Genomic DNA, 21,967 nt, shown 5'->3' with positions numbered 1-21,967 from the left:
CCCTGTTTGGGTGTCACCATGTTCCCCCTATCCAGACACCATTGCCCAAGGTGGAAGCACGTCATGGCATGGCCAGCCCAGCTGTGGGCTGAGTGTGGATCCCTCTGCAAGCACTGGATCTAGGTGGGAGTGCAGCAAGTGCAGCCGGTTGGGCTGGGTGCCTCCTGCAGTGAGCCCAGGGCCTGGGCAGGGGTGTTGCCAGCCTTAGAGGTTTCTGGCTGGTTAAGCAGCCAAGAAAAATCCTGCATCACTAAGACATTTTATTTAATAACAGCATTTTGGGACAAATACTATATTCAATATATATATCAACTGTAAGATGCATTCCTATTTCTGAAATGTAAACATATGGAAACAAGTACATCTTGGAATTGAGGAAATTCTATATGTCAACAGAAGGTGAGAGGCAGGTGGTGGATGTGTGACAGTAGTTTTTAATCTCCATTTTACAGAGGGGAAAGAACTGACCAGAGAGGGTTCCTAGCTAGGAACAGGTATATGGGTTTCATTATGTAGGTGAATATTTATTTTTTAAAGAAGCAGTATGTGAAAAGGTAAAATCAGAATATCTGAATATCTTAGTATTTTTATATTTCTATACATCACTCCCACTTAAAGGCCTTCTTGCCTTACATAATAATTTGATGATATTAGCTGTAGTTGCAAAGGTGTATTTAAGAATTTCCCTCCCCAAAAATAAAAGAGGAGCAGGACTGAACTCCTTGCCAATCTGCTTAGTGGGATTATCCCTTACATTACAAAGAGTCTTTGTTTCCCTCTGGTCAGGTAGAATTTAAGACATTGATTCAAACATGGTTGTTGTTTGCTTGCTTCTTGTGAGTAAAACACTTAAAAAGACAATGGGTTGGATCTTGTTCCGGCACTAATGCCTGTAATTACAGGAGGATTTAGGAGGCTCTTTGGGATTGATAATGTGAACTCTGATTCTTAGTTTGCCTAGGCTTAGGTCAACCTGTTAACCTTACAATTCTACATACTCAACTGTTAGTTGTCTGGCAAGCATAATGGAGGGAGGAAACCAGCATGAATAATTACAGAATAACCTGTATCGTGTGATATGTTTGTACTGTCATATCTATGAGTCCAGGTGAGTCTCATGTTATATAAAGTCCTAGCTTCCTCTTTAGCTCCTTGCGTCTTACCCATATTGGAGATAAATTACTGCAGACCTGTCAGGCTTTGCCAGCTATGGCCTGGCTCATGCCCCAGAGGCAGCTGCATGGGAGGCTTATTTAAAGTTTCTTTCCGGCTGGGTGTGGTGGTTCATGCCTATAATACCAGCACTTCGGGAGGCCGAGGCAGGCGGATTGCCTGAGCTCAGGAGTTTGAGACCAGCCTGGCCAACATGGTGAAACTCTGTCTCTACTAAAAAAAAAAAATTAGCCAGGTGTGGTGGTGCACGCCTGTAGTCCCAACTACTTGGGAGGCCAAGGCAAGAAAATCGCTTGAATCCGGGTGGCAGGGGTTGTAGTGAGCTGAGATCGTGCCACTGTACTCCAGCCTGGGTGACAGAGTGAGACTCTATCCAGTGAGCCGAGATTGTGCCACTGCACTCCAGCCTGGGTGACAGAGTGAGACTCTGTCTCAAAAAAAAAAAAAAAAAAAATAATAATAATAATAATAATAAAATAAAGTTTATTTCCTTGGCATTGAAGACACCATGCCCTCTTATCTTCTTTTCCTTTGTTTTTTCCAGTCTATAGACATATACACAAAAAAAAAAAAAAGGAGAAAATATGAAAAGAAATGTCTAGGCTTTAAGGTGAAGATGGGGGAATGCACAGCAAACCTAGTACCTATTTGTTAAAGTGGAGGTCCCTATGGCCACTACAGAAGACTGGGATTTTAGCCTGCTTCTGTGCTTTGGAGAGAACTAGCACATCTTTCTAGTTATTTGCATCCCTCTGCCAGAATTAGTAAATCAGGCTAGGACCAGGAAGGCACTGTCGCTAAAGGACCCTTGGTAAAAGTTTCTACTGCAGTCTACACTTTTCCTGCTCTAAACCTTGTGGCCAAAATGTGTCATATCTCAAAATGTGTTTGTGAAATCTATAGCAGGGTTCAGAGTGTGTAACAAATATTTATGGGGATGTCAAGCTTTGTGCAATACCGTTATTAGTTTATATATATTTTCCTGCAGAAATCATAACATTTCTATACAATTATTTTAGTCTTTCTTATAATTTCTGTTTTTTTGTGAAGGCAACTTTATAACTGTATTTGATGTAGTTGAAGATTCAGTGGTTAGTTCTCATCCACACTGACTGTCTGTAGATTTTTTTTTTTTTTTTTTTCGAGACAAAGCCTTGCTTTGTCACCCAGGCTGGAGTGCAGTGCGATCTTGGCTAATTTTTTGTATTTTTAGTAGAGACGGGGTTTCAGAATATTGGCCAAGCTGGTCTTGAACTCCTGACCTCGAGTGATCTGCCCATCTTGGCCTCCCAAAATGCTGGGGTTACAGGCATGAGCCACCATGCCTGGCTGACTATCTGTAGATTTTTGAAAGTGGTAACAGGTACATAGGTAATCAAAGTACAGAGCTTATTTGGTGCATCTTCATCCTCATTACATCCTCTGGACAACCGCATGAGGATATGATATGGGACATTCCTTATTCCTTTGGCAAAGACAACTTTATTGAGCCTGGTATCAATGCACACATCTGGAGTTCCATCTCCTTCATGGCAAAATTTCCGGATCTCTTTGAGTGCCTGAGGGACATGCTTCTTGAAGCCCACTCTGTGGATGTGCTTGTGAATGTTGGTGTATTCTCGGGTCATCACCTCGTTGATGGCAGAATGGTCCATTTTCTTCTTGCCACTGTTCTTTGCAGGAGCCATTCTGCCAGGCCCAAGTTGGTAAAGCTTGTTATCATTTTTTTAAGCTTTTTTTCCCCTCTTTTCTTTTATTCAGTCTGAACCATTCCAGTGACCTTTTCTTCTGTCTTCCTTCCTTCCTTCCTTCCTTCCTTCCTTCCTTCCTTCCTTCCTTCCTTCCTTCCTTCCTTCCTTTTTTGAGACACAGTCTCCCTGTTGTCCAGGCTGGAGTGCAGTGGCGTGATCTTGGCTCACTGTAACCTCTGCCTCCTGAGTTCAAGCAATTCTCCTGCCTTAGCCTACCAAATAGCTGGGATTACAGGTGTGCTCCACCTCACTCAGCTAATTTTTGTATTTTTAGTAGAGATGGGGTTTCTCCTTGTTGGCCAGGGTGGTCTCGAACTCCTGACCTCAGGTGATCTGCCCGCCTTGGCCTCCCAAAGTGCTGGGATTACAGGTGTGAGCCACTGCACCCAGCCCCAATGGCTTTTTCATCTTGCTTTGTCATCCTGGTACTTTTAACACTGATATGCTGGTATTTCAAACCAATGTAGTGGAGCCTTGCTATATGGTCTGAAAGTTTTTGTTCTTCCTAAATTCATATGTTGAAATCCCCAAAGTGATGGTATTAGGAGGCAGGGCCTTTGGGAAGTGATTAGGTCATGAGGGCTCTGCCCTCAAGAATGGTATTAGTGCCCTTTCATTTATTTATTTTGAGACGGAGTCTCACTATGTAGTCCAGGCTGCAACTTCTGCCTACTGAGTTCAAGCAATTCTCCTGCCTCAGCCTCCTGGGTAGCTGACACTACCGGCGTGTGCCACCATGCCCAGCTAATTTTTGTGTTTTTAGTAGAGGTGGAGTTTCACCATTTTGTCTGGGCTGGTCTTGAACTCCTGACCTCAGGTGAGCCAACTACCTTGGCCTCCCAAAGTGTTGAGATTACAGGTGTGAGCCACCGTGCCTGGCCAAGGATTTAAAAGAGGCCCCAGAGAGGCCCTTGCCCCTTGCCCCATGTAAGGACACAGTGAGAAGGCACCATCTCAGAAACCAGAAAGTTGGTCTTTACCAGATGTTGAATCTTGTGACACCTTGATTTTGGACTTCCCAGTCTTTAGAATCATGAGAAACAAATTTCTGTTGATTATAACCCATCAGTTTATGGCATTTGGTTATAGCAGCCCAAGTGGACAAAGATAGGCCTGAAAGCTCAAGGCATAGTATCTTAAATGATATTTAACAAAGTGTTTCGTGGAAGTCATGGTGGGTGCTTTTAATAAGAAAATATCTATCGTGGATGAATCTTTAAAGATTATGGATGTACTTACTCCTTCCCCCTTCTCACTACTGTACTTGACTATTCTTTTTTTTAAAAAAAGAAGAAGGGCAGGCACAGAGGCTCACAGCTGTATTTCTAACACTTGGGATGCCAAAGTGGGAGGATCACTTGAGCCCAGGAGTTGGAGACTAGCCTGGGCAACACAGGGAGACCCTGTCTCTACAAAAAAAAAATTTTTTTTTAATTAGCCAGGTGTGGTGGTGAATGTCTGTAGTCCCAGCTACTTGGGAGGCTGGGGGGGCCAGGGTAGGATTACTTGAGCCTGGGAGTTCAAGGCTGCAGTGAGCTATGATTGTGCCACTGCACTCCAGCCTGGGTGACAGAGCAAGGTGAAGAAAGAGGAAGAAAGAAAAGAAGAAGAAGAAGAAGAAGGAAGAAGAAGAAGAAGCAGAAGCAGAAGAAGAAGAAGAAGAGGAGGAGGAGGAGGAGGAGGAGAAGAAGAGGAAGAAGAAGAAGAATAAAGAAGAGGAAGAAGAAGAAGAAGAAGAAAGAAAGAGGAAGATGAGGAGGCTGATGATGAGGAAAAGAAAAAGAAAAAAGATGGTGAATGTGTCAGTTGGAGGGGAAAGGGAACTTCAGTGGTATAGGGGTAGAGTTCTGAAAGTTTTGAGAAAAATAGTTAATGACAGTGAAAACAGTAACAGACAAAATAAAAAGCAACATAATGCAGAAAGGGAGCTTGTGAAAAAAGTTTGAGAGAAAGTCAAATATATATTATTAAATAGAACCGAGGTTCAAGCCAGACACAGTTTCTATAGAGCAGGTAGAGGAGATCAAGAGAATGTACAAAGCCCAGACTTTAAGAGGATACTAGAGAGGTCGATATAGTGGAAGAGGTTAGAGTTCTGGATCTGCATAGATCTGAGCGATCTTAACTAACAATGACATGCTTTAAATCAATATAGTTTACGCATTCACATTTTTCACAATTTATGATGCTTTAGTTACACAGATGAACCACATGGGCTAGACTGGGGTGGGGTGGGTGTTAGATAGGAAAATTGGGGCAATCACAGAGCACCTTGCAGAGGCACTTCCTTTACTTGGCATGGACAGTGTTAGCTCCAGCTATCACCCCTTCTCTAAAACATTTACAGATTCCTCGGATTCAAAGCAAGGCCCTTATCGTTGTGTACTTTTCATCAGTTATTTGTGGTAAATACCCCTAACTAGACTAGAACTTTGATGAAGGTAGATCTGTGTCTGTTTTGGATGTTCCAGGCTTTGTCTTGCACACGGTACTTCAATATAGTTTTATATTCTTTTTCTCTTCTCTGTTTCCTTGTCCCCTTCTCCCCTTCTCAAGTGTTACTTTGCAAACGAATTATTTAGGGATCTGGCTAAAATGCAGTTTCAGATTCAGTAGTTCTGCATTTTTTTTTTTTTTTTGAGACAGAGTCTCACTCTGTCGCCCAGGCTGGAGGGCAGTGGCGCGATCTCAGCTCACTGCAACCTCCTCCTCCCGGGTTCAAGCGATTCTCCTGCCTCAGCCTCCCGAGTAGCTGGGATTACAGGCGCATGCCACTACGCCCAGCTATATATTTTTTTAATGTATTTTTAGTAGAGATGGGGTTTCACTGTGTTAGCCAGGATGGTCTCGGTCTCCTGATCTCGTGATCCTCCCAACTAGGCCTCCGAAAGTGCTGGGATTATAGGCGTGAGCCACCGCGCCCGGCCTAGTTCTTCATTTTTAATAAGTTTTCAGGTGATGCTCATGTTGGTAGTCCTCTGAGACTATCACACTTTAAGTTTCAGAGTGTTAGAAAAACGACCCAGAACAGGCTACACGTAGTCAGTGTCCTGGGTTCAAATGTGAATTCTGATTTTACTAATGGTGCGATTGTGGGCAGTGTAAGCCTCTTGCTTTCTCCGTAAAATGAGATACAACTCAGCACCTGTTGCACGTGTTATTGCGAATATTCCGTAAAATAATGCACATAGCTGGCAGTCCCGTTCGGGTCGCTGTCAGAGTACAATTAATGGTAACTACGAATGTGGGGGCGGAGCCGACAACGGAAGGGGTGGAGCGTCGCCAACCTTTGCGCATGCGCAGTCCGCCCTTGAACGCACCTCAGGTGAGACTGCGGCGAGTGGCTTCCCGTGGGCAGTCGGATTTCGGGGTCCCTAATGCGACGAGAGTGGGGCGGGCTTCTGCGTGGGTCCTCGTCATAGTTCTGGGGGCATGTGGAGGACAGTCAGGTGTCACTGCCTTGATTCACTGGAGGCGAGTGTTTCCGGGTCGCTGGGCGACCGTGGCCTGGCGGCCGGGCCGTGCTCCGTGGGTTCCCGCGCGTGTTGCTTGCAGGCCCGGGCCGAGCGTTCCGCGGGCTAGGGGATCGCTGAGGGCAGCCGAGGGCACCAGGGAACCGGGGGAAGCGGGAGCTGGGTGGGAACCGCGGCAGGAGCCGGGGGCCGGGGGAGCGGAGGCGGCCAGCTTTCGGCCTCTGCTGAGAAGTCGTCCTCTGCACAGCTAGACTGGGAGAGACGTTGCTGCTTGAAACCGCGTAGCCTGCAGACGCTGAGCTGGGAGGCCGCCCCTCCCAGGGAAGCAGCCCCGATTCCCTGGAGCGCAGCCTGGGATAAGGGGCTTCCGACCCAGCATTGCACATTTGGCTTGAGCTTGTGTCCCCGAGTCAGCTTCTCAGCCCCGTGTGATGTTAACTGCATGACACACAGCCCTGCGCCGAATCTGTCAGAGGCGGTTTCGTGTTAAACTTCACCTAAACTTCCCGAAATGATACCTGTCCCTGTGCTGAGAAAGCAGGCGCTGGTCTGCTGTGTTTCTCTTGCCGCAGCTAGTAAACCTCACTTCTTTGTGGGTGGACAAGTGTGTCCCTGGTGGTCTGTAGCAAAGGGACTTGAAGTTTTATCAGCCTCCTGAAGCCGAGAGCCTCGGAGTGCAAAACGTATATGTATTTTTAGAAAGGTAAATACTTTGTTGTACGGTGTTATTTGGAGGCAGCTATGCTCACCACTATACACCAAGGCAGCCGTACAGTATTATTCGCACTTTATTTTCTTTTCTTTTAACCCTGACCTACAGATGGACTTTATTTCTTAGCATCACCCTCTCTTAAAACAAAATTTTACTTCGATTCCTTGAATAATGGAACTGGCTGCAGGTGGTCTTTGTCCATCCCTTGAACATGAAAAATAACCTCAAGAGGCCGGGTGTGGCGGCACACGCCTGTAATATCAGAACTTTGGGAGGCCGAGGCGGGAGGATCACTTGAGGTCGGAAGTTGGCCTGGCCAACATGGTGAAACCTCGTCTCTACTAAACATACAAAAAATTAGCCAGACGTGGTGGCACACGCCTATAATCCCACCTACTTGGGAGGCTGAGGCAGGAGAATCACTTGAACCTGGGAGACGGAGGTTGCAGTGAGCAAAGATCGCACCGCTGCACTCCTGCCTGGGAGACAGCAAGACCCAGTCTCAAAAAAATAAAAATAGGCCAGGCGCGGTGGCCCTCGCCTGTAATCCTAGCTCTTTGGGAGGCCGAGGCCTGCGGATTGCCTGAGCTCAGGAGTTGGAGACCACCCTGGGCAACAGGGTGAAATCCGTCTCTACTAAAATACAAAAAATTTGCTGGGCCTGGTGGCGGGAGTCCTAGCTCCCAGCAGTAGCTGGGCCTCCCAGTAGGGGAGGCCGAGGCAAGAGAATTGCTTGAACCCGGCAGGCGGAGGTTGCAGTGAGCCGAGATCGTGCCACTGCACTCCAGCCTGGGCGACAGAGCGAGACCGTGTCTCCAAAAATAAAAAAAATAAAAATAAAAAGAGGCATCTGTACTGAGCATGACTTATTTTCTGTCAGTCATGTACAGCATTGTAGTGAATGGAGCAAAACAACTGTCCCTTCCCACCGTCCAACTGCCTCTTGGTTGTATATGAATTACTTTGTAAATTTCTTTGCTTCATTTCTTTTAAATAAGAATAGTACAGTTTTAATCATTTGGTCCCCAGGATGATCACATTATCAAAATGAGGGAATTTGGGGGTGGTGGGGAGGGCCACCTGGTAAGATATTAGCAGAATAATCCTACAAAAGGAAGGTTATTTGATTACACCCACCCTCAGGCATTGAAAAGGGGTCGGAAGTGAATGGAGTAAACACCTGACAGCAGCGAGCTGGGATTGAGGACAAAAGAGCACGCATAGGACAATAGAAAAATCTGAAAAACAAGTGGTTCTCCTCTTCTGGACTTTGAGGTTATAAGGAGGCTGACTAAAAACTTGGGTTTACATTAATTTCTTCAGTAAGTCTTCTATTTTCTTAGCTTGTTATCTTTTACTTTAATTTGAAAAAGAATAATGACACAAACGCTTTTTCCTGATTAGCTTTTAAAGGAAGACAATCAAGATCTAACCGGTCTGTAGTTTTGCCACTTAATTGGTTCATCACTCAATCAGTTTCCAACCCCTGCCCCCATTTGTATAAAAATTACTGCGGGTCTGCGAAAGGGCAGATTACTGGCTCATGCCTGTCATCCCAGCACTTTGGGAGGCTGAGGTGGGCGAATTGCTTGAGCTCATGGGTTCGAGACCAATCTGGGCAATATGGTGAGACCCTGTGTCTACTAAAAATACAAAAAATACAAAAAAATAGCCAGGCATGCCAGTGGTCCCAGCTGCTCGGGAGGCTGAGGTGGGAGGATTGTTTGAGCCCAGTGAGCTTAGATTGTACCACTGTACTCCAAATGCCTGAGCTATGGCACAGTTTAGTATATGTTGTATTAATAGTTGAGTATATGTTGTATTATTAGTATGTATCAGTATATAGGATATATATACTATCTATAATATACATATGTAGTATATATAATAGTATATGTTGTATTAATAAATGAAGAACTCCAGCCCTTTAGAAAGTGTAGAACCATTTGAGAAAGATCTTACTTTTGTAGGGCACTTTACAAAGAGCTGTTTACATATTGTGTCCATTTAGATTATTTCTTAATTCCCAGTGCAGCTAAAAAATTAACTTATCTTCCCCATTCTGTTTTCCTGCACAATTAAAAAATGTTAATTCTGTAAATTGTTCTTTTTACAATGCTTTCTTGCATTTTACCTCTTTCCTGTGCTTTATCCAGTTTTGTCTTTGGTTCATCATGCCCCTCAGGCATGGAGTTTGAAAACTAGGTATGTAGGATGTGTAAACCAAAAAAGTATACCATAGTATTGGTCTTACTCCCATACAGAGAAGCCATTCAAACTGTGGGAATGAATTTGAGTTATTAGAGAAATGATAATAGTAGTTTAAATATGTTCATTCAGGTTTACACATATCTGTTATTGTTAAATTTAGGATGGCCCGTACTTTGGAACCACTAGCAAAGAAGATCTTTAAAGGAGTTTTGGTAGCCGAACTTGTAGGCGTTTTTGGAGCATATTTTTTGTTTAGCAAGATGCACACAAGCCAAGGTAATCATAATTCAGAAGTTAATGCTTTCTAAAGGGGTATAGTTTTGCTAATCCATTTTATGTGTTAAATGGCAATGGCGTTTTTGGAGAAATTTGTTCTTCAGATTCAAGATATTAGACATTTTTATGGGCAGAACAGGAATCAAAGTATTCATTATTGTGGACTAGATGACTCTCACTTCTCCCTTAAAAATTTTGTTTGTGGGCCAAGGAAAAAATTTCATACCTCCATGGGTTTTACTATTGGGGAGGGTAGAGCAAGTGTCCTTGGTCTGGCTTAGTTTGGGAGCACGGATGGAGGAAACTTAGCCTGCCCATTACACTTCATTGTTTGGTAGACTAAGTAACTGGTATTGCGGTTTTCTGAGTAACCAGTTTTCTCAGGCTATAGTATCCTTCCTGGTCATCAACAGTGGGCACTAAAAGACTTTCACATGCTATGGCTGAAAGTGCTTTAACATTTTTCTTGGGGAAATTTTATATCAGAGCCCTCAACTTTTTAAATTAGGAAGTGATTTTTCCCTAAAACAGGGAATAGACCTGGCGTGATAGCCATCTTTGAAACTTGCCACAGTTTTCAGCGTACTTTGTTGGAACGCTGTATCAAGATGCTACTGGATACTCACAAAATCCCTTTTCAACTCTAAGGAAGGGTATTAAAAAAACATCCCAACAGTATTTAAAAGCAAATTAAAGCTTGGGATCAATTTTAAAAAGTGGTCATGGCTGGGTGTGATGGCTCGCACTTGTAATTCCAGCACTTTGGGAGGCCAAGGTGGAAGGACTGCTTGAGCCCAGTCTGGGCTGAACATAGCAAGACCCTGTATCTTAAGAAAAAAAAAAAAAGGCTGGGCATGGTGGTATGCTCCTGTAGTCCCAGCTATGCGGGAGGTTGAGGCAGGAGGCTCCCTTGAGCCCAGCCCAGGGGGGTCTAGGCAGTGGTGGACTGTGATTGTGCCACTGTACTGCAGCCTGGGCAACAGGGAGAGATCCTGACTCAAAAAAACAAAAGGAGATCGTTCCTGGATTACCAGAAAGACCTTAAAACAAATTTCTAATCTATATGGTTCCCATCATATGGACCCTAAAGCTAGCATTAAATTGTGGCTGTGTTAATATAATGAATTTCTGTTCATATCTAATTTCAAGACATCCTTTTTTCCATCAGATTTCAGGCAAACAATGAGCAAGAAACATCCCTTCATCTTGGAAGGTATGTTTTTCCTTAAGTAAAAATAAGTATAAAACAACTTCTTCAGGTAACCTATAAATTATGTAGTAATTTCTTTACAAGGAATTTCTAACAATACTATTCACATCTATTTTAGTTCTTCTGAGACTAGAATAAATTCTCATCTATTCTAGTGAGAGGAGAATTAGGTAATGCGCTGGATTCTGAATTCTTCTAGTGGTTAAGAATGTAAACTCTGGAATCATTCATATATGAGGTGATAGAATCAAACCACAGTTTAAACCTTTGGTTTTAAAAGATCAGTATCATCTCAGGTTTGCTAACTTCTTGGAGCTGTCTCTTTCTCTGTCAAGTAGATAAAGACTGAACAAGATGACATCATGTAGTTAGACGAAATAGTGCTCCTTACAATCATCAGAGACGCCAGGACTTATATGTGAAGTCTGTAATCCTACTGTCCTCTTTTTCATTTTGTTATGTAGCAATATGGAAAAAAGAAGTTGTTTTTTTTCAATACATTTAATTTTAACAATGTTTCCACATGACTTTATAAATGAGAGCTATTTTTATTTATAGTTTATTACAAATCCACTGAGAAGTCTGGAATGTATGGAATCAGAGAGCTAGATCAAAAAACATGGTTGAACAGCAAAAATTAGATGTAAGTAGAATTTTAATCTATAATTTACATTAATAACTCATTTCCTTTGCTTTTTAGTTTTTTGAGTGGTTTTAATCCTCTTCTTTTTAAAATGTTTCTTTTTCTTGATGATACTTTTTGCATCTCTGTTGTGTAGCCAGTCATCACGTTCAGCCTCCCATCTAAGCTGTTTGAGACCTTTGGGAGAAGAAGAAAAGGAGTGTACTACCACACTGTAGACTCTTGGTGGTCCCACAGAACATGCTGCGGAGTCACAGGAACTTCTAAGCCTGCCTTGGCCTGCGGTTTCCCACACACTATACAAACCCACTGCTTGTTTGTTGCTTTTCTTATCATATTTATTGTCAAAGATTAATGTTTCAAAAAGAAATAACTAAGGAAGGAAAAGAAACAAATGCTCTAAAGATTTTCTCTCCCCAAGCACTTTTACTGGTGAAATAAAAACCAGTAACAATCAATATCAGAAATAGTTAAAATGTCTATAAACAGGTAAAGTTACTTAGCAAACTCATGCTGTATAAAAATGGCCCACTTCCCTAAAAAAAAGTAATTTTTGTAGTCTGCAAGGTTTTTTTTTTTTTTTTTTGCTGTAGTCTAAATACTTGTTAATCTTACATGTTTTCCTGAGAGAAGAAAAAGCCATTCCTTCCAGGTTGTAAAGTACCATGAAAAGGTCTTTCAAAAATATTCCTATCAGCCAGGCATGGTGGCTCACGCCAGTAATCTCAGCACTTTGGGAGGCCGAGGCAGGCGGGTCACCTGAGGTCAGGAGTTCGAGACCAGCCTGGCCAACATGGTGAAACCCCCTCTCTACTAAAAATACAAAAATTAGCTGGGCGTGGTGGTGCATGCCTGTAATCCCAGCTACCTGGGAGGCTAAGGCAGGAGAATTGCTTGAACCTGGGAGATGGAGGTTGCAGTGAGCCAAGATCATGCCACTGCATTCCAACCTGGGCGAGGGAGTGAGACGCTGTCTCAAAAAAAATAAATAAATGAATAAATAAAATAAAAAAAAATTTCCTATCTTCTGAAGTTCTAAGCCAAAGCTATTTGTAGAACATCAATAAAAAAATTTAAGTTACTTACTTGCATTATCTTTGTTAGCCATGGCATTCATGCCAATGTTGTCAAACTTGGATCCCATATTTTCATCCAATAGATGGCCAAACTTAAACAAAAAAGATAAATTTATTAGAAAACTAAAAATAATGTAGAATAGCTAGCTTCTTAAAACAGTACATTAGCCTTACCTCTTCAGCAGATACAAATAGGCTGGAATCATTTAAGTTTCTTTTCTTTTTTCTTGGCCCTAAAAAAAATTTTAAGTCTACATTATTCAATTATAAATCTAATGATTTTAGAAAAATGCAATGCAACATGATTTTATTTTAAAAATTATACTTGGATAAAAACAATTGCAATAATCTTCTAGCACCATTGGGTAGCTGGCATTTAAATATAATTTAAGAGTTAGTATATAATATTTTCAAAAAGCTAACAACATCCTAATAGAACTGTTCAGATGACAAGAGTGTCTTCTTGCTTTTCAGATTTGGTCACTGATCGAGGTTTACCCATAAGGGAAATAACATAGTATCAAGCAATAGTAAAATTACCAGTTTGACATGGATGGGTTTTGAAATACTTAAGACAAAACATAAAATTTAGTTCAGGGGTCTTTAGATTGTAAAGAAATTGACTGAAAGTATGTTTATTATGCTATAAATGAAGTTCTGTTTATAACACTGAAAGAAGTTCTCCTTTAAAAAAAAACTTACCTGTAGTACTGAATATATAAACTTTTCCTGAAAAGTCTCTTTTCCTGAAACAATTATTCAAACTCTGCATCTTTGATATCAATGTCTCTAGCAGTAGTAGAGCCATATTTTAAAAAGAGCTTTACTAAATACCGATCATAACGTTCAGCTGTTTTAAGTGTATTAACGCATTTTAGTAAATTTACAGACTTGTTCAACCACAAACACAGTCCGATTTTACAACATTTCCATCAACTTCAAAAGATGCCTGGTGCCATTTGTAGTCCTCCAACCCATCTCCAATCTATCTTGTTTCTATGACTTGCCTTTTCTGGCCATTTCATATAAATGGGATCATATGACATGTGGTTTCCTATATCTGACTTTTTTCATTTAGCATAACGTTTTTGAGGCTCATCCATGTTGTAGTACTCCATGCCATGTTGTGGGCTACATAATATTCCATTGTATGGCTATACCACATTTTGCTTATCAGTTAATGGACATTTAGGTTGTGTCCACTTTTTGGCATTAATAGTGCTGCTATGAACAATCATGTACAAGTCTTTGTATCAGAGCCACTTTTGATAAAATAGTTTCTAAAACATTTCATCTTGATTTTTATTAAGGTGCTATATATGTTACTTAACAGCTGTGTAATACACATTTGCATGCATTAGGAAGGTTTTTTTTTGGTTTTATTCATCCTGTAGTGATGTATCTGTGACCTCAACGAGTAGGCACTTCTGTACTGTACTGGTTTCTTAAAGTTTCTTTTATCCCGCCCCCACCCCCAACCTTAGCCTCAAGTATGTAACACCATGCCTGGCTAATTTTTGATTTTTTTTTTTTTTTTTTTTTTTGAGACAGAGTCTCGCTTTGTTGCCAGGCTAGAGTACAGGGGCGCAATCTCAGCTCACTGTAACCTCTGCCTGCTGGGTTCAAGCGATTCTCCTGCCTCAGCCTCCCAAGTAGCTGGGCCTACAAGTGCGTGCCACCACGCCAAGCTAATTTTTGTATTTTTAGTAGAGATGGGGTGTCATCATGTTGGCCAGGATGGTCTTGATCTCTTGACCTTGTGATCTACCCACCTTGGCCTCCCAAAGTGCTGGGATTACAGGCGTGAGCCACTGCGCCCAGCCATATTTTTGATTTTTTGTAGAGATGGGGTCTCATTGTGTTGCCCAGGCTGATTAAAGTTTCTGTAAGGTATGTTTATTCTTAAGGCTATCTACTCTTAACACCTGTAAATGTAGGGTGATCAATTAGTAAATTAATAAATCTGAATTAATAAATCTGTTTAAAATTCCTTGCCTCTTTTTGTTTCAATCAATTCTGTTGGGTATTCTTTAATCTGCATCCAAAACTATTATCAATTGAGATTTGAAATCCTTTCAGGCTAATGTCTTCTGAAACAGTACTTTACTATTTGAAACAAGCTGAGGGAGCATCTTTTTTAACATTAAACATTTTTTTTCTTCTCCTCAAATTCCTTTTACCAGCATCTTTTAATAAAAGGCTCAGTAGAACTTGAAGTAAAGCAGCACTTCTTTTCTGTGGGATGGTCTTGAGAAAAACTGCCCATATCTCATCTTATGCTAATATTAAAACATGATCTTAAGATACTCAAGGGAAGACAAAATCTGGAAGATAACATGTTATAATTTAAATATGTATCAGTTAAATCATCTAGTTATTAGGGGACTAAGAAATTGACAGCAGTATTTGAAAGAGCTGATAAAATTTTGTAGGCATGAGGCTCTGAAAGACTACTACCAATATGTAAATGAAACTTTTTGTCAGGCCTCTGAGCCCAAGCTAAGCCATCATATCCCCCTGTGACCTGCACATACACATCCAGATGGCAGGTTCCTGCCTTAACTGATGACATTCCACCACAAAAGAAGTGAAAATGGCCTGTTCCTGCCTTAACTGATGACATTATCTTGTGAAATTCCTTCTCCTGGCTCATCCTGGCTCAAAAGCTCCCCTACTGAGCACCTTGTGACCCCCACTCCTGCCAGGCAAAGAATAACCCCCTTTGACTGTAATTTTCCTTTACCTACCCAAATCCTATAAAACGGCCCCACCCCTATCTCCCTTAGCTGACTCTTTTCAGACTCAGCCCGCCTGCACCCAGGTGAAATAGCCTTGTTGCTCACACAAAGCCTGTTTGGTGGTCTCTTCATACGGACGCGCATGAAACTTTTTAAAACATTATTATTATTTAACTTTGCAGATCTATTTTTAGTCATCAGTATTTAGCAGTAAGCAGAAGCCAGAGAGGCACTGGAGGCAAAGTATGTATAGTGCTTTCTACATTTTTATAAAAAATCTTAAGACTGTCACCTGATACAGCACTTTTTTCTTTTATTAGCACCTTGTGTTACACTGTGAAGCATAGTCTTGTAAGATAATACTTTTAAAAATGTTAAAAAACAATTAGCAGAAAGAAGAGTTCATATCATAATAAAGGAGCATGGATTACTGCAAGGGTCAAATGGCAAATAATGGTTGAGAAAAGAAAAAGCTAACAGGTGTCTGAAAACTCCAAGGCTTTTATAATTGAATGGTTTAAAAATGAATGAGCAGAGATTAGCATGTGAATCTCTGGACTAGGTAAGGAAGATGTGCATTCAAATGTGAGTGGGCACCATCCAATCTGCTGGGGCCCTGGAGAGAACAAAACAGAGAAGAGGCAAACATGTTGATCTGTTGTGCTGAGGAGGAAAATGGCGGATAAGGGGACAGGACTAACGTGCAGCTCCCACATGGATGGACAGAACAGCGTGTGGCGATGTGTTTAGTCTCCTTAAAAGGTATCCAACAAAACTAAGCTTCATAAATGAAGGAGAGAGATCTATGCTGAGAATTCGCCACTACCAAGCCAGCACTATAAGAAATGCTGAAAGGAGTTCTAAATCTTTGTTTTTTCTTTTTTTGAGATGGAATCTTGCTCTGTCGCCCAGGCTGGAATGCAGTGGTATGATCTTGGCTCACTGCGACCTCTGCCTAATGGGTTCAAGTGATTTTTGTACCTCAGCCTCCTGAGTAGCTGGGATTATAGGGGCTTACCAACATGCCCGGCTAATTTTTGTATTTTTTGTAGAGATGGGGTTTTGCCATGTTGGCCAGGCTGGTCTTGAACTCCTGACTTCAGGTGATGCCCGCCTGGGCCTCCCAAAGTGCTGGGATTACGGGCGTGAGCCACTACACTCAGCCTAGGAATTCTAAATCTTGAAACAAAACCTTGAAGTACACCAAAATAGAGCCTTCTTAAAACCTAAATCTCACAGGGCCTATAAAATAACACAATTAAAAAACAACAAAATCAAAGTATTCAAGCAACAACTAGCATGATGAATGGAACAGTACCTCACATCTCAAATACTAACGTTGGATGTAAATGGCCTAAATGCTCCTCTTAAAAGATACAGAATGTCAGACTGGACCACCAGCCAAGAATCTGCTGTGTTCAGGAGACTCACCTAACACATAAGGACTCACATAAACTTAAGGTAAAGGGGTGGGAAAAGATATTCCATGCAAATGGAAACCAAAAGCAAGCAGGAGTAGCTATTCTTGTATCAGACAAAACAGACTTTAAAGCAACAACAGTTAAAAAAAAAAGAGGGACATTACATACTGGTAAAACGATTAGTCCAACAAGAAATATCATAATCCAAAATATATATGCACCTACCACCAGAGCTCCCTAATTTATAAAACCATTACTACTAGACCTAAGAAATTAGATAGATGGCAACACAATAATAGTGGGTGACTTCAATACTCCACTGACAGCCCTAGACAGGGTCATCAAGACAGAAAGTCAACAAAGAAACAATGGACTTAAACTATACCCTAGAACAAATGGACTTAACAGATACTTACGGAACATTCTACCCAAAAACTGCAGAATATACATTATTTTCATCAGCACACGGAGCATTCTCAAGGATAGACCATATGGTAGGCCACAAAACAAGTCTCAATAAACTTAAGAAAACTAAAATTGTATCAAGTACCCTCTCACACCACAGTGGAATACAATTGGAAATTAACTCCAAAAGGAACCCTCAAAACTATATACAAATACATGGAAATTTAATAATCTGCTCTTGAATGATCTTTGTGTCAACAATGAAATCAAGATGGAAATTAAAGTATTTTTTGAACTGAACAATAGTGACACAACCCATCAAAACCTATGTGATGCAGCAAAAGTGGCACTACATTTAGTAAGTTCACAGCATTAAATGTCTACATCAAAAAGTCTGAAAGAGCATAAACAATCTAAGCTCACGCCTCAAGGAACTAGAGAAACAAGAACAAATCAAACTCAAACCCAGCAGAAGAAAAGAAATAACAAAGATCAGAGCAGAACTAAATAAAACTGAAACACTACAAAAGATAAATGAAACAAAAAGCTGGTTCTGTGGAAAAATAAAGAAAATTGGTAGACCATTAGCAAGATTAACCAAAAAAAGAAGAGAGAAAATCCAAATAAGCTCAATTAGAGATGAAATGGGAGATACTACAACCGATACCACAGAAATACAAAAGATCATTCAAGGCTACTATGAACACCTTTATGCACAAAAACTAGAAAACCTAGAGAAAAATGGATAAATTCCTGGAAATATACAACCCTTCTAGATTAAACCAGAAAGAAATAGAAACTCTGAACGGACCAATAACAAATAGCACGACTGAAACAGTAATAAAAAAATTGCCAGCAAAACAAAGTCCAGGACCAGATGGATTCACAGCTGAATTCTATCAGACATTCAAAGAACTGGTACCAATCCTACTGAAACTATTCCAAAAGATAGGGAAAGAGGGAATCCTCCCTAAATCATTCAATGAAGCCAAGATCACCCTAATTCCAAAATCAGGAAATGACATAACAAAGGAAAACTACAGACCAACATTCCTGATGAACACAGATGCAAAAAACCCTCAACAAAATACTAGCTAACCGACTCCAACAGCATATCAAAAAGATAATACACCATGCAGGGATCTAGGGCTGGTTTAACATACGCCAAGTCCATAAATATGATACACCAAATAAACAATTAAAAACAAAAATCATATGATCATCTCAATAGATGCAGAAAAAGCATTTGACAAAATCAAGCATCCTTTATGATTAAAACCCTCAGCAAAATTGGCATAGAAGGGACGTACCTTAAAAATAATGAAAGCCATCTGTGATAAACCCATAGCCAACATTATACTTAACAGGGAAAAGTTGAAAGCATTCCCCCTGAGAACTGGAACAAGACAAGGATGCCCACTTTCACCACTTCTATTCAACATAGTACTGGAAATCCTAGCCAGTGCAACTGGACAAGAGAAAGAAATAAAGGGCATTCATATCAGTAAAGAGGAAGTCAAACTGTCGCTATTCACCGATGATATGATAGTATACCTAGAAAACCCTAAAGACTCATCCAAAAAGATCCTAGATCTGATAAATAAATTCAGCAAAGTTTCAGGATACAAAATCAATGTATGCAAACCAGTAGCACTGCTATACACCAACAGCAACCAAGCTGAGAATCAAATCAATTACTCAACCCCCCTTACAACACCTGCCAAAATTAATAATAATAATAATAATAATAATAATAATACTTAGGAATATACCTAATCAAGGACGTGAAAGATCTCTAAAAGGAAAACTACAAAACACCGCTGAAAGAAACCATAGACACACACAAATGGAAACACATCCCATATTCATGGATGGGTAGAATCAGTATTGTGAAAATGACCATACTGCCAAAAGCAATCTATAAATTTAATGTAATTCCCATCAAAATGCCATCATCGTTCTTCACAGAACTAGGAAAAAACAATCCTGAAATTCATATGGAACAAAATAAGAGCCTGCATAGCCAAGCAAGACTAAACAAAAAGAACAAATCTGAAGGCATCTCATTACCCGACTTCAAACTATACTACTAGGCTATTGTTACCAAAATAGCATGGTACTTGTACAAAAACAGGCATGTAGACCAATGGAACAGAACAGAGAACCCAGAAATAAAGTCAAATACTTTGAACCATCTGATCTTCGACAAAGTAAACAAAAACAAAGTGGGGAAAGGACACCCTATTGAACCAATGGTGCTGGGATAACTGGCAAGCCACATGTAGGAGAATTAAACTGGATCCTCATTTCTCACCTTATGCAGAAAACTCAAGATGGATCGAAGACCTAAAGCTAAGACCCGAAACTATAAAAATTCTAGAAGATAATATTGGAAAAACTCTTCTAGACATTGGCTTAAGCAGAGTTCATGACCAAGAACCTAAATGCAAATGCAACAAAAACAAATAGATGGGACTTAATTAAGCTAAAAAGCTTCTGCATAGCAAAATAAATAATCAGCAGAGTAAATGGACAACCCACAGAGTGGGACAAAATCTTCATAAACTATGCATCCGAGAAAGGACTAATGTCCAGAATCTATAAGGAACTCAAAAAAGTCAGCAAGAATAAAACAATCCCATCAAAAAGTGGGCTAAAGATATGAACAGACAATTCTCAAAAGATATACAAATGGTCAAGAAACATGAAGAAATGCTCAACATCCCTAATTATCAGGGAAATGCAAATCAAAGCCACAGTGCAATACCACCTTACTCCTGCAAGAATGGCCGCAATTTAAAAATAAAAAAAATTTCAGATGTTGGCATGGATGTGGTAATAACGGAACACTTCTACACTGCTGGTGGGAATGTAAACTAGTACAACCACTGTGGTAAACAGTATGGAGAGTCCTTAAGGAACTGAAAGTAGAACTATCATTTGATCTCGCAATCCCGCCACTGGGTACTACCCAGAGGAAAATAAGTTATTATATAAAAAAGACACTTAAACACCCACATTTATAGTAGCACAATCTGCAACTGCAAAAATATGGAACCAACCTAAATGCCCATCAACTAATGAGTAGATAAAGAAAATATGGTATACATATACCATGGAATGCTACTCATCCATAAAAAGGAGAGAAATAATGGCATTTGCAGCAACCTGAATAGAACTGGAGACCATTATTCTAAGTGAAGTAATTCAGGAATGGAAAACCAAACATTCTATATTCTCAGTTATAAATGGGAGCTAAGCAATGAGGATGCAAAGGCTTAAGAATGATATAATGGACTCCGGGGACTTGGGGGGAAGAGTCGGAGGCAGTGGAGGATAAGAGTACACATTGGGTGCAGTGTACTGCTTGAGTGATGAGTGCACCAAAATCTCAGAAATCACTACTAAAGAACTTACCCAGGTAACCAAACACCCTACCTGTTCCCCAAAAACAATTGAAATAATGATAACAAATTTTAAAAAAGTGAATGAAAAGATGATCTAGAGATATTTGAATGCGAGAAACAATTCAAAATGTGGAAAATAATTTCCACTTAACATCTTTCTTAAAAAGAACCCCCACCACCCCTGAATTTTATTAACTAAATTTAGGAGAGTTCATTTCCCAAAATGATAATGACACCTTTCACATGGACACTGCTTTTAAAAGATATTAAATGCATTTTCTTACCTTGAAATGAGCCAGCAAAGTCAAAATCATCTGTACCTTTTCTCTTGCTTCTCTTAGTACTGACTTTGGAGTGGACTTCAAGCTCTGTTACACGAAAAAATTTGCTATTAAGCAACTGAAAAACAATAGGACTGGAAAATATTACTCCAAGATATGCTAAAATCTTTATTCTGATGGTAAGGCACTATACTGCTATTCCATGTGGGTTTTGTAATTCCACTAGCATAGGCTTGAGGACAGACTGAGAGCAAGACTCTAAGAATTGGCACAGTTCTAATATTTTGTGCAAGTACAAAATTTTTTAAATAGCTTCATTAATAAGACCAAATAATATAAAACCCCTTAAAACAAGAAACTTCTCCTGTGGTTCAGAGTAAGTAGAAGAATGTTGGGCAGGCATGTGCATGCTGGAGGTATGTGGAAGGACAGAAAGGTCAGACAACAGTCTAGAGACAATTCTGGGTGTTCCTTGCTAATTTACAACAAGATAAAATATTCACCTTCATCTATGCTGGGCTATGATGAATACTGATTAACTTTTATAAACTGCTAATTACTATTAAAAAATGGCAGCATTCAGCTCAACATGTATTGTACAGAGAAGCTAGTTGCTGGTTAAAGTAAAAGTCCAAAACTCAAAAAGCTGCTTAAAAGAAAACACACGTAACACACAATAAAAACCCTTCAGCTCCAAACAAGAAGGGAAAAGGTCCTTTTAAGTTTCTGGCTGACATGAGTATTAATTTAAACACAGGGCTATATTAAAAACCTTTAGCAGAAAAACAAACTTAAGGCTAAGAAAGTGAGGAAGATACAGTTTATGTCTTATTTTAAAAAATGCTTACCTGGAATGCTCTCACTTTCATCATCTAACACATCCATGAATGTTCCTCCATCTTCATCAACTTCAGCAAATTCTTCATCATCCATACTTCCTAAAGAAACTTCATCATCATCCAGGTTACCAAGTTCATCATCACTACCTTCTGAATCTTCATCTAATGTGTTATCCTTAGCTCCTTTTGTTCTCTTTTTCACATTGCTGGAAAAAAACACAACTTGTAATACAAGAGGAGGCAGTATTTTCTAAAGTAGTGTTTTGTTGACTACTAGGGCAGTAGGCTATTAAATGACTTAGAAGGAGAAAGCTTTGCAGACTGCTCAGAGTAAATAATAATGTGCTTTAT

At 40.3% G+C, this 21,967-nt stretch overlaps 4 protein-coding genes across 6 annotated transcripts in view; 1 reads left to right on the top strand and 3 right to left on the bottom strand.

Moving 5' to 3' along the window:
• The window catches only part of SULT6B1 (sulfotransferase family 6B member 1), a 35,759-nt gene extending 29,949 nt beyond the window's left edge, over positions 1-5,810 (bottom strand). For both annotated transcript variants that reach the window (XM_030800565.1, XM_030800566.1), the window contains exon 1: positions 5,753-5,810. The gene's annotated coding sequence lies outside the window, so the exon portion shown is untranslated. The remainder of the gene's footprint in view (positions 1-5,752) is intronic.
• On the bottom strand, positions 2,266-2,861 carry LOC100597976 (60S ribosomal protein L31-like). The gene is made up of 2 exons (XM_012501501.1): positions 2,508-2,861; positions 2,266-2,289 (listed from the first exon to the last, which is right to left on the bottom strand). Exons 1-2 carry the CDS (start codon positions 2,859-2,861, stop codon positions 2,266-2,268), a joined length of 378 nt encoding a protein of 125 aa, XP_012356955.1.
• Positions 5,811-6,219: 409 nt separating the features above from the next.
• Positions 6,220-14,516, top strand: CEBPZOS (CEBPZ opposite strand). Of its 2 annotated transcripts, none has more exons than XM_030800569.1 (5): positions 6,220-6,249; positions 9,481-9,596; positions 10,765-10,809; positions 11,365-11,449; positions 14,077-14,516. In XM_030800569.1, exons 2-4 carry the CDS (start codon positions 9,482-9,484, stop codon positions 11,445-11,447), a joined length of 243 nt encoding a protein of 80 aa, XP_030656429.1. In that variant the 5' UTR covers positions 6,220-6,249; position 9,481; the 3' UTR covers positions 11,448-11,449; positions 14,077-14,516. The 2 variants fall into 2 exon arrangements, with proteins under 2 accessions (XP_030656429.1, XP_030656427.1); XM_030800567.1 differs by lacking the exon at positions 14,077-14,516 and adding an exon at positions 11,586-11,907.
• The window catches only part of CEBPZ (CCAAT enhancer binding protein zeta), a 29,007-nt gene continuing 18,332 nt past the window's right edge, over positions 11,293-21,967 (bottom strand). The window contains exons 12-16 of the mRNA XM_030800564.1: positions 21,626-21,822; positions 20,781-20,864; positions 12,700-12,758; positions 12,536-12,617; positions 11,293-11,626 (exon numbers count right to left, since the gene is read on the bottom strand). Of these exons, the coding sequence (XP_030656424.1) occupies positions 11,487-11,626; positions 12,536-12,617; positions 12,700-12,758; positions 20,781-20,864; positions 21,626-21,822 (562 nt within the window). The 3' untranslated portion in view covers positions 11,293-11,486. The remainder of the gene's footprint in view (positions 11,627-12,535; positions 12,618-12,699; positions 12,759-20,780; positions 20,865-21,625; positions 21,823-21,967) is intronic.

This window comes from Nomascus leucogenys, chromosome 19, assembly GCF_006542625.1.
Source record: "Nomascus leucogenys isolate Asia chromosome 19, Asia_NLE_v1, whole genome shotgun sequence".
In the NCBI taxonomy this organism is placed as follows: Eukaryota; Metazoa; Chordata; class Mammalia; order Primates; family Hylobatidae; genus Nomascus; species Nomascus leucogenys.
This window is presented reverse-complemented; position numbering and strand designations above follow the sequence as displayed.